Source organism: Fundulus heteroclitus, chromosome 20 (genome assembly GCF_011125445.2).
Source record: "Fundulus heteroclitus isolate FHET01 chromosome 20, MU-UCD_Fhet_4.1, whole genome shotgun sequence".
NCBI lineage: Eukaryota > Metazoa > Chordata > Actinopteri > Cyprinodontiformes > Fundulidae > Fundulus > Fundulus heteroclitus.
In genome coordinates, this window is record NC_046380.1 from 13,419,670 (window position 1) to 13,431,746 (window position 12,077).

The 12,077-nt window shown below is 35.9% G+C and overlaps 1 protein-coding gene across 1 annotated transcript in view; it reads left to right on the forward strand.

Moving 5' to 3' along the window:
- necab3 (N-terminal EF-hand calcium binding protein 3) overlaps nt 1-12,077 on the forward strand; it is a 57,095-nt gene that overhangs the window by 24,823 nt on the left and 20,195 nt on the right. The window contains exons 3-7 of the mRNA XM_036152084.1: nt 286-394; nt 2,452-2,477; nt 3,508-3,605; nt 6,921-7,057; nt 9,840-9,961. Of these exons, the coding sequence (XP_036007977.1) occupies nt 286-394; nt 2,452-2,477; nt 3,508-3,605; nt 6,921-7,057; nt 9,840-9,961 (492 nt within the window). The remainder of the gene's footprint in view (nt 1-285; nt 395-2,451; nt 2,478-3,507; nt 3,606-6,920; nt 7,058-9,839; nt 9,962-12,077) is intronic.

Below are 12,077 nucleotides of genomic sequence, written 5' to 3' on the forward strand. Positions count from 1 at the left end.
ATAATAATAATAATAATAATAATAATAATAATAATAATTGAATTTTAATTATTATTATTGTGTACAACAGAACTAAATAATTCGATTGGGGGCATGTTAAGCAAAAAGTCTACTCTGAAATGTGTGTTTAAGGGATTTTTCAGTTGCACGAAAACTTGTGTTAAATAATTTGTCAAGAAAATATGTTAAACAGTGACATTCCCTGAAATAAACTAACCTCATCAAAATCTGTGACAGGGGAAAACTTTGGGTAAGTCACAAGTCTCTTTCTTCACTGCTTTTCAGACGATGGCAAGCTGTCATTTGACGAGTTCAATGCCTACTTTGCTGATGGGATCCTGACAACTGAAGAGCTACAGGAGCTGTTTTATTCCATAGATGGACGGCAGAATAAGTGAGTTTTTTTTCAGCAGTTCTTCCTTGGAAATAGCTCTAATAAGGAGAAATAATCTACAATTTATTCACCTTATCAAGTCATCAGTTGCATGTTAAGTGATTTACAGTTTGAGAAAAGTTTTCAGTAAAAAAAAAATAAAAATAAAAAAAATGGTCCCTGAAACCAAACTCTAGCTGGATCAACCAATAACTGTGCACATACCTATGTATAGTATCGTAAAATATCAAATGCACAAGCAAGTTCAAGAATTTACTCAGCCTGAGAGTTTCTGCAGAAATATCTGCTCTGCAGTGAACAATTAACTTGCCTGGGCTGCTGAGGAAAAAAAAAAGGCTTCCCGCTGTTTGGATTGATAGAATGTATCCATTGACATTGAGTTTCATCTTTTTTCACAAGCAATTAATCTACTCCACACTAAATTATAACACAGGTTTTCTAATCTAATTGGTAAACTGAGTGCTTAAACCCAAATAAAAAAAAAAAGATAAAATAACATCCAAAAACAGTACAAAGACAGATTTTATGAGATGTCATTAACCCCTTAACTGGCAACGGGACAACATTAGTATGTATTTTTGATCTTAGCTCATTTCTTAAAACCTTCCCTCCTCCTGTTTTGAGGTACGTTGCTTGGACCAGTCAGTTTAGACGCTCATTGCGACATGTGGAGATTGCAGACAGTGAATGTATCACCTGTGGGGCAGGACACTGAAAACTCCATAGCAACAGCATGCATAAAGCTCATGTGGTTGCTGCGCTCTCGGTGCATCCTTGTGTGTAAAAGTCAGCTTTTGGTGTTATACGTAAATTTTCACCGAGGAATATGCGTAAAGCCTCTGGGAAGACCCAAATAGCATCAGAAGAAGCAGTGGAGTTTGTCACAGGAGTGACAATGTTGTTGTTTTTTGTTGATTTCTTATCAGAAAAGTTTTGGAGAGCACCTAGACATACTTACAGAAAAACATGTCTAGAATAGTCATTTGTTATTATATTGCATTCATATTTGAACCTGTCACACAAAAGACTTGTCTCTTTTGGGTCCCCTGTTTTTCAGCTAGAATCTTCTTGCATCAGCCTGCAGCTACATGTCGAAGAAACTAGAAAACAAGAACAAAAAAAATTTACAATTTGTGTGTGTTCCAACCTCAATAACTAAAAACTGGTTACCAGAACACAACACTGGACTTCTTAGTTTAAACATTTAAAGTGTTACAGAGACACCAAGCTTTTGCTTCTACTCCAGAGGGTTTGAGAGCAGCACCTAATTTAATTTGGGTATTTCTGTTTTTTCTTTTGCCGTTTTGGGATTTTGGTTGTGCCAGGATGACTTAGTAACTAGTTTTTCATGATCAAAAATCACTGGTGTTTTCAGCTGCAGTAACAGCTCACCATCAAATTTTCATGACACTTTTGCTTTTACGCAGCTGGCAGTGATGAGCTCCAATTTCAGATAAAAGATATTTTGTGTTCTTTAAACAATCAATACAGCTTTATGCAATGTAATGAGGACCTATTTGAACACTGACATTAGCCATTAACTGGCTTGATTTTTTTTACTAAACTGTGAGAACGACCCCTAACACTCTATTAAAGCAAAAGGTTAATGTTTTGGGCTGTGCAGTAACTGTGCTGTTGTTTCTAACTGAGACACTAAAAGCTGTTTACTGCATCAGGTGGGATGAAATCTTTCTGTGATTGTTAAACAAAGGGATTTCCCTGCAGTGGGTTAAATCAAAAAGAAAGAGCATTATCACAGCTGAATGCACATGTACATTTGACAGTTTTATAAGAAAAAAAGCTCAGTTTCTAAGAAGAAATATTGTACAATCTTCCGTTTCAGTCTAGGGAATCTTTATAGGCTTTATTAACTGAAATATCCCTTCTTCATGGTTTTAATGTGATCATTATGTGTATTTCATTTTTCGGATAACGCTGCAATACTCTAATTTATAAAGAGCCAAAAAAGTATCTCAAGCATAAATGAAGTGCAGTGCGTCTTTGCATTTGCCTAATCAACTTTCCTCATTTATCTCCTCCTGTGTTCTGCCCTGCAGCAATCTGGACACTGACAAGCTATCAGGTTGGTGAAAGAGTACATTGTCTGTTTTAATGTGTTGTTAGGTACAGATTTCTGTAGAATTTCTGTCTTTTGCAACATATCAGCATATACATATGCTGTATATATGTGATGTTTTTTGATGATATGAGGAAACCTTGAGATCTATAAATCAAAGCAAATTTGATGTGCATTCAAATACTTGACATGCGTTTCAATATTTAGGGTTTTCTGCAGTGGTATTTGGTGATGCAATATATGCCACATTCTGTTGGTCTGGTGTTTTACAGATAACTGTCGCTAGAATTTTTTTTTAATTTACTTTTAGTTCTTAGATTTTCTTTTGTTTGTTTCTTTTGTTTGTTGCTGAGCTCACCAGCGTGTTATTATGAACTACTGCCCATTTAGAAATCCACTTTCCAACCCTAACGCTAAAAACAGTTGTCCTCTTTTTCCATCTTTAAATGGATTGTGTCAGACGCCCTGAATAAAGAAATGGGGCACGCAGACGGGTAAACACCAGTTTCGCCCAGAATAAAACTTATGCATAATTGATTAAATGGGAATGACTTACTTTCCATTTGACGTCAAAAGAGGTTGACCATACCAACTTTTATCTCAGATCAAGTTCAAGGAAAATGGCTCAGTGTTGACTGTGTCATACTGTACGCAAATTAAAATTTGACTTTTAATTAAGATGTTATACCTAATTAAGAGACAGTTAATTTCAGGTTGTGATAAATGGTTTGCCTGCTCAGATCTTGTCAGAGCTTGTCACATTTTTTGTTTTGTTTCCTCAACTAACATTTTACCTATAAAGTGTGTAGGAGTTTTATTCATGCATTTTAAAGTGTGTACATCATCCTCCATGGCTGCTGTTTGGTAATTCAGTAATTAAAACAATTAAACACTTGAGGCCTGTTACAATTTGCAGACCTCTGTGTCATGGTTTGGTTTCTCTGGACTCTGTCATGGCAACACATAAGAGCATTTTTATTTATTTATCTTTCACTAGAAAAAGTGTTTAAATATGTATTTTCCTCTTTCCTATTAGAGTATTTTTCTGAGCACCTTGGAGAATATCTTAATGTTCTTTCAGCCCTGGAAAGTCTGAATATTGCCATTTTAAAAGCAATGGATAAAACTAAAGAGGTAAGATGTCCACACACCGCATGGTGATTATTATGTATTCGATGAGTCATATTTTCACCCAGGATAAATCAGAATATTTATTGCTGTGAAAAAGTTACTTGTGTTTAAAACACAATTACTTGTGTTTTTGCTTCTCAAGTCACTCTTACATTTTTCAGACCATTAAAAACATTTTGACATCAGAAAAAAGATTACCTGACTAAAAAAAACAGTTTTTAAATCATGATTTTATTCAACAAAGGAAACAAGGCTATTCCTGAATGAAATTTGTGCCTGTTTGAAAATGTAACTGCTCCCCTTGGTAAATCATGAATTAGATTAGACTTAAACACCTTTTTTGGACTGCTAGGTTCAGTTTCAGTAGCCACACTTAGACCTTATTACAGGCTAAATAAAAATAAATAAAAATAAACGAAATATGAAGTAGATTAAAAGGTCTCAAAACCAACAGATCATGCTTTGGTTCAGAGAAATGTAATAACACATTAGAAACAAGTCACTGACATTTATCAGCCTACAGAAATTGTGAAATTGTGTGGACCTGTTTATCACACATAGATTAAGCCAATTCTTCAGTGCATATAAGAGAAATAAGGAAGACATATTTTGTTATTTTAGCACCTTTAAACTGCATTGAATTATCTAGCATTTTTATGTAGCCATAGGTGGTTACATGACCTTCCCCTCTTGCCCCCTGCTCATCTGGGAGCATTTTCAGAGCCCTTCCTCTTCTTTGCCTGGAGCCCAGCCACTTCTGATTTCTCTGCTGTCCAAACTGCTATTCCTGCTGCCGCAGATGGACCAATATGCTGATTAGTTTAACAGCCAGTGACTGCTACTCAATCTCCCTCCCTGTACTTCAAAGTGTTCAGTCCAGAGCATATGCAGATTAGGATTCCACCAGTGTCCGAATTTTTCCATCACAGATGGCCATGATTTGCTCTAAGAAAACGGCTTTCTCATTGAGAGTTAAATGATCAAAATTTTCAAAAATGTTCCTATAAATGAGGTTGCTGGAAAGCCAAAATATTGTTTAACTTAACAAAAACCACTATGTTTGTGTAATAAACAAAATCTAACATTTAACTAAACTATTAGTTGTCTAACTTCAAAACATTGATTCTTATGACTTATACTTATCACGTGCAAGATTTACTGTTTGGAGAGTTGGCCTTTTGAAACATCTACAGCAACACCTAAAGGTATTGGGATCCCTGGTGACGATTTTTATCAAGCCTTAAATGTACCTTTTTTTCCGGTAGCATCATTTTATAAGGACATTTTTGCAAAATCCACTTTTCTTTCAGTGCAATACATGTTGATCCCCATAACAATTTCTGTACAGTAAATTCACTTTTTAAACTGATGAGAAAACCAAGAGGTACAAATATTATCATAAAATGACTACATTTAAAAAAATCAAATAACATGGCTATGCACCTTTACATTACAGCTTCATTCTCAATTAATTAGATTATTGAAAAGTTCATTCAGTTCAGCAACATGATTAATTACACACAGCTATTTTCAAACATTTTTTCTGTTAATTATGATGATTTTATGTTTACAGCTAATGAAAAGATAACATTTCATTTGCTAGAAGAGTAGACTATTACATCAGATCAAAGAAAATATTTCAAACATAGAAGTGAGGGCTTCATAAAAACTATGCTTAGTATCTAGTTTAAAGTTGTTACTTTCTAAAGTAACTTTTAATCTAACAAATTAGCCTTTATGGGAATACACATCCCATTTTACTGAGATGTACACATACAGTACATTGTATACTGAAGACAAGTGTCCTTTGCAAAAAAATGAAAGAAGGACTTCACTTGGTCTTTTAGCAGGATGATGATCCAAAACATATTGCCACATCAACAGAAACAAGAGTTAAATTGAACATTGTTCCACAGGTTCCACAGTCCCCAATCCTAAATTATGTGAAAAACATGTGGGATGAGCTGAGGAGAAGAGAACGCGGGGGAGAACCATAGAAGATGAAGAGACTGTGTAAAAAAGGAGCCAAAAATCCCTCACTCTCTCAAGTCCATACAATGTTACAGAGGAAATACATTCTTAATGCCAGGGGAGGGTAGAGCAAATTATTAACAGCACAGGTGCTACCATTTTTGCTTTGCATGATTTCATGCAAAAAATAATAAAAAAAGTAATTTTCCTTCAAAAGACTTAGATCTGTAGATATGTAAGTATGTACTCAAATTATCCAGGATATTCTAAAAAAAAACCCCTCAAATCTTAGGATACAAACATTTGCCCATTTTGTTCTGCAGTGATGGAGTTTAGAGAGAAATTCAGACTGGAAAACTCACCTGTTCCCTGCCCATCTCGTTATGCACCTGCAATCCAGCCAACCTGCACTAAATCCTGTTTTTATCTCAACCAATCATCCTTTAAAGCTTTGCTTATAAAACCCTCCATACACAGACTCTCCTGATCTTCAGCTGAGCTTTGACCCACCTCCACCCCAACTCCTCCTCCACTTTCACGGAGGAGGACTCCACCTGGCTTCCTTATCTCATTTGGCCTTCACCATCAGTGTCCGGATGCTGGGGTGAAGACTTCACTAATCCTAATCCTAAAATGATCATCCAAGATCATAGACATTTGCAACTTTCACGCCTTCTGCCAAGGTCCGAGCACCAAATAACTTTCTGATTTATGGCAATACGTTTTCTAATTGCCTCTTCTGTCTGTGTGAGTCTTTCCAGGCTGAAATTATGATTCAATCTCCTCATTGAGGAGTTATCATACAATTATCTAAAGCCTCTTTGAGGAAACAACCTGGAATCAGCGATTTGAATTACATGCATGTTAAATGAGAAGAAGTGTGGGGATGCATTGTGAATAATAATGCATCCTGTCTTAATTAGATCACCTTCCACTGTTCTTTCTAAAGTGAGGCAATCCTCAAAGGACTGCTCAGTCCTAGTTAGCAGCTGTGGTCTGTCATTGCTCTGGACTGATAATCCCATGATGGCTGTTCTGCAGAGGTTAAAAGTCACTCTCACCATTTTTACAAAGAGCTCCGCAGAGCTGTTCTATGACTCCTCTGAGACGATGTAACCACATTCATGTTCAGAGACCCAAGCAGCAATTATATCTCCCACTTAAGTTCTTTCTCCCTGGAATCTGAATACGCAGTTCAGAATGCTTAAATGAACCCATTAACCCACTTCACTACAGCTGCAATGCACGTGCGCTGGAGCTTTCATACACTTGATGTGTTTATTGTATATTTTTAGCTATCTGTTTTTGTATCCTTTATTTCAATATTTTGATGTGTTTTTCTTTCAGGATTACCAAGGTGCCAGTGTGTTGGGTCAGTTTGTCACCAGGTTCATGCTAAGAGAGACATCCAGTCAGCTGTTGTCTCTACAGAGGTCCCTTCAGTGTGCCATGGAGGCTGTAGAGGAGCAGAGCAACCCTGCGCCGTGAGTTCAGTGATAAATACCTTCTTGTGTCTGCTTGTCTTATTTCAGGCTCTCTTTGAACCGATTACAATACATTATCCATACAGCTAAGACATTAATTAAAAAAACAGCATTGCCAAAAAGTAAAAGTTCTGTGATCGCAGGAGGACACTTATGACAGAATAATGATCTTATTGAGTGTCAAAGCAGGAATTAATAGTTGCAGCACCTCCACAAAAAGTACTCAGTTCCCTGTTTCATTAATGCCCCAATGGAAAATATGAAATCGTAATAATTTCACAGTCCATGCTCATCATTTCTAAACCTAGACCTAAATGCAAACTAATGGACAATTAGGCATAACTCATTTGCTTTAACTTATATAAAGGGTTGCATAGTTCAGCTGCTTAATGTTAGAGATTGGACTTAGTTTAGCCCTCCACTGACCAAGTCAAAAACCTTAAAACTGTATGCCTCAAAATAGAATAAAGATCACTGGAGAATGAAAATTATTATATCAGGAGGAGGTCAGAAAAAGGTTAATCGCCAATAAGTAAAAAATACAAAACCATAGTGAATTAAATTCTCTACCAATATAAAATAAAAATTCATTGGACAGATTTTTTTCTTTTAAACAGAATTAATCCTGTTTGGAAAATGTTTGAATTTGAGATATATATTTTTCCCTATTGAATTTAAAGGATGCTTGAACTCCATAATTTCTTCCAATAATTTATTTACTTTCATAAATAACTGCCTTTTGTATGTCCCTCCAGAACATACAATTAAGTTCTAAAAAATGTTAAACTCAAAGTCTGGTGATTAATTTTTACCAGGAAAACCATTTAATAAATTAAATTCTCATTTTTATTTGTGTTGTACCATTAAGCACTTTTTCAAGTTATTTAATGTTTAAAAAATAATTCTCAGTCTGTTAGGTATTGCCCGGTTAATATCAGCCCAAACAGCTGATATTAAGACAATAGTTGAAAGGAGCACAGGCGCTCTTTTAACAGCAAACTCTGCATGCATACAAAATAAATGAGTGACAACTTCTTTCAAGTTCAAGAATGTATTAACAGAAATAAAATTAACATCCAGTGAACATCACTATAGAATGCTGTTTATCTGAATTAACACTATATTTCAATCAACAAATCCTCTCTACTAGGCTAGTGAAACTTAATTAAAACTACTAAGCAAAATTAAGATGAAAAGAAGCTAAGGAACTACATGCACAAAAAAGAAACAAAAGACAAATAAACTACATTTTGTAATAATTGCAGCAAAATGTAACAAAATCCATGAAAACATATTTTAACAGTTTCTGCTGCCTTATAACATTGTTACATTTTGCAATGATTATTACAAAATGTGGCAGTTCCTCTTTTACAAAAATTATATTGTAATATTGTGGCACATTTTGCAATAAAATATCACAAACCAGTCTTTGTGTTCATCCTAATCATTAGAAATTGAATAACTGTCATGTTATGAATTCTAAGCTCTGCTCAATAAATGCCAAACTTTCAGTAATTTAGTCGCGTATTCAGCTCCGTTGCTAAGGCAGGAACGTCAAAACACACAAACAGCCTTTTTCAATGGACTGACTTTAATAAATTTATTATATTATTACATAGAGGAGCGGTACAGGTTGCTAGCAAAGGAAGGTGCCATGAAACTTGATTAATTAAATCTATGTAAAAAAAGACTTTCAATGGAATAGATTAGATTGGATACTGACTGTCATACCGTTTTTACATTTTGCTTTTAAACAGTAATTGTGTCTGTTGGCCTGTGGTTTTCTTGGCTCAGCAGAACTCTCCTCCCCCCTCTGGGTACCACACTGGTATTATTGAAAATAGCAGCGATTATAACCAAGGTGAATTATTGAGAGGAGACTCCAGGAGGCAGAGAATGAGCTAAAGGAGAATAGATGACAAAGCATGCACCACCAATTCATAGAGAAAAAATAGCACAACAAGTGGTCGAAAACAGAAAAGAAAAAACTGTCAAAAAAAGACTTAAAAGGCAACAACTACCTGTTAAGATTGTTGAGCCAATGTTAATGTGTGACTGTCAGTGACAGAAGTTAAAAGATTTTAGAGACATGTATAGAAATGTCTTTTCATATATAGACTGACAGATTTACAGCTTTTCCCATAGCCTTTCAATTTGAGGTTCTCAGCGTGAGAACCTGCCGGCAATACGCTCCCTCTGCGGTGTCGCTGGATGCTGCACACACACACATATACACACACACACGAAATGACATGCACGCACCAAGGTCCAACAAAAGAGGGCAAAATGGGAACACCATACCAAAACCTCACAAATATGGAGAGGTGTATTGCCACCCGCAGAGAAATACACAAATATAATCCAAAGCCTTCACACACATTTGTTAAAAGGTGTGAGTGTTCAGAACCACACTGAGCACAGTGGCTGCCTTTGAAACATGATTTCCATTGCTGCCAGCAGACCTTTCCAGTTATAGTGAGCTCTGTGTGTCTGTAAGTGTGTGATAATTTGAGGGTAGAAGAGCATTTCACCAAGTCTTCTATTCTGTCCACTCACTGTTCATCTTTGACTCTTGAATTGCGTATTAACCTATCATCCTCACGACCCCTTTCCACTCTACCTTTCTCTCTGAATTGCTCTCACACTTCTTTTCCCACTCTCCTCATCCCACCCCCCTAATTTCATTCCACATCTTTAGTTTGTTTCCTCTACAACCCTCTGACAGTTGCTGTCTTTCTCTCTGATGTGTATCTCCCTGTGTCTCCAATCGCTGTCATGGCAGAAGAGAGGTAACGGCTCCTGAGCTGACAGCAGTACAGAAAAATGGCAGGCGGTGTGGTCGCAAGGTCCATAACAACCTGTGCGTATCTTCATCAGCTCCCTGCTCTGGGATGCCGACCACAGGTGAAGAGAATATATGATTTGTTTTTAAAATGTGCAAAAGAAGGGCTTTAAGATACAGATAGGGCATGTTGTGCTGCTGCCCCACATCTGTGAAATGCCCTCCCTGACACCTTGAGGGCACCTCAATCGACTGAGTGTTTTAAAAAAGGCCTAAAAACATTTCTTTTTAGCAAAGCTTTTGGTCCCCTTTAGATGCTTTTTTTTTCTCTTTTAAAATAGCTTTTTTTATTTTATTTTTAACGCGCGCTTTCGTAGTTCCAAGAAAGCTAGAGACTTTAGCAAAACAGATCCGCGCTCACTGTTTATTTTATGCGACTTTGAGCTTCTTTTTTCTAAAGTCGCTTGTAAATTGCACGATTCGCTGGTTGCGGGGCTTGTGTCTGAAAGTGAAGTCGCTTATTTGGGCTGTAAAATAAGTGACGAGTTATAAAAAGACCTGCTTGCGCCACAATTATACTGAGTATAACCAGCTGAAATATCCCTCCGCCTGATAACGCGCTGGAGTACATCCTCTAGGCTGACATAGGAGCCGACGGTAGTAAAGGCAGAAGCAGCAACTCTGCCCATATTTTCTGCAGTTTACGTTTACAATAACCGGTGATAACTGCTGAAAATAGATTAAATGGTGCAGATCACCATTTTGAGCAAAGATTGGTTCTGAAGATGAGTTTTTACACACTGATAACATTGCAGAAACCCAACCCATGAACCATACTTCAATGCTTATTATTTTTGGTGTCTCGGTATTTGACAGACTAAGGCTGAATCACATTGCCAAATGAAGTACCTGGAGTTACAGTGTCAGCACATGCAAGCTGCGCTAAACACTTCTCTTTAAACAGTATAAAGCTCCTGCTCCCGTTTCAACCAAAGTGTAAGACTCTGGAATGACCTTGATATTTTAAACCTTTTTCCAGGCTTTAAAAGAAACAGAATGCAAAAATATACAAATTATAGAAGTCATTGTTGTTGGTGTGAAAGCTCAGCATTAGATGAGTGTGAGAGAGTGAAAAAACTACCAATAAAACTTATGACTTTATTTAAACGTATTTTTTTTAAATTTATATGTAAATGCTTAATACCATTTCTATCTTTGTTTAGGAGGCAAAAATCATTTTGTCATGAAATATTTATTTATTTACACATTTCTTTACACATTGTGTAAACATCAGGGTGTTATGATTTGTGATTTAGCCATTATTGGCCAGAGATTAACATTTTATGGCACCAGGATGTTTTCATTCCAATTCTGAAAAGTGCTTGAAAAATAAAAAATAAAAATATGTGTTGTGCAAGCATGTTTTTTTTACTAGTGTCATTTATTGCAAAATTGCATATTAAAATGCCCAAAATACTTTTACACTTTCAGAAATCAAAATATGCGATTAATTTGCGATTAATCTCGTGTTAACTATTGAAATTGTGTGATTAATCACGATTTAAAAAAATGTGATCGTTTGACAGCCCTAATATATATATATATATATATATATATATATATATATATATATATATATATATATATATATATATATATATATATATATATATATATATATAATGTGTTATAATGCATTATAAAGTTTGATGTGTATCTGTGCTGCTTGCTCAGGTTTATTTTTACCTACAAATGCTATATTGATATAAGTTTTTTACATTTGTTTACATTGTTTGTCTTGTTATTCAAAATTGGGTTTCATTACTACCACTAAAAGAAAACCACCTGACAGACAAAATGTGATGCTTAATGCAGTGTTTTCCGAGAAAACCTTTGTTTTTTCAGTCACTTGTGTGTTACTTTGACACATACCACCCACTCAAACATGGTTGCTGACCAAGTGCATCCTTCAAGAATGTAGAATTCTCTGATGACAGCTGCCTGTTCTGGCAGACTGAAGCGAGCCGTCAATCTCACAAACTGGTTCATGAAAGGTTTGAGTCACCAAGCAACAAATCAAAGATCCTAATTTGGCCTACCGATCAATGTGGAACTGACAGGCAGCGGCACCAAGCTATTTACCAGTGCTAAGTGTTTACAAAGATGGATTTGCATGTGCTTCTGATTCTGAAACGAGATGCTAAGGAGACCTCCGCTTAAAATAAGGTCACCAAACAA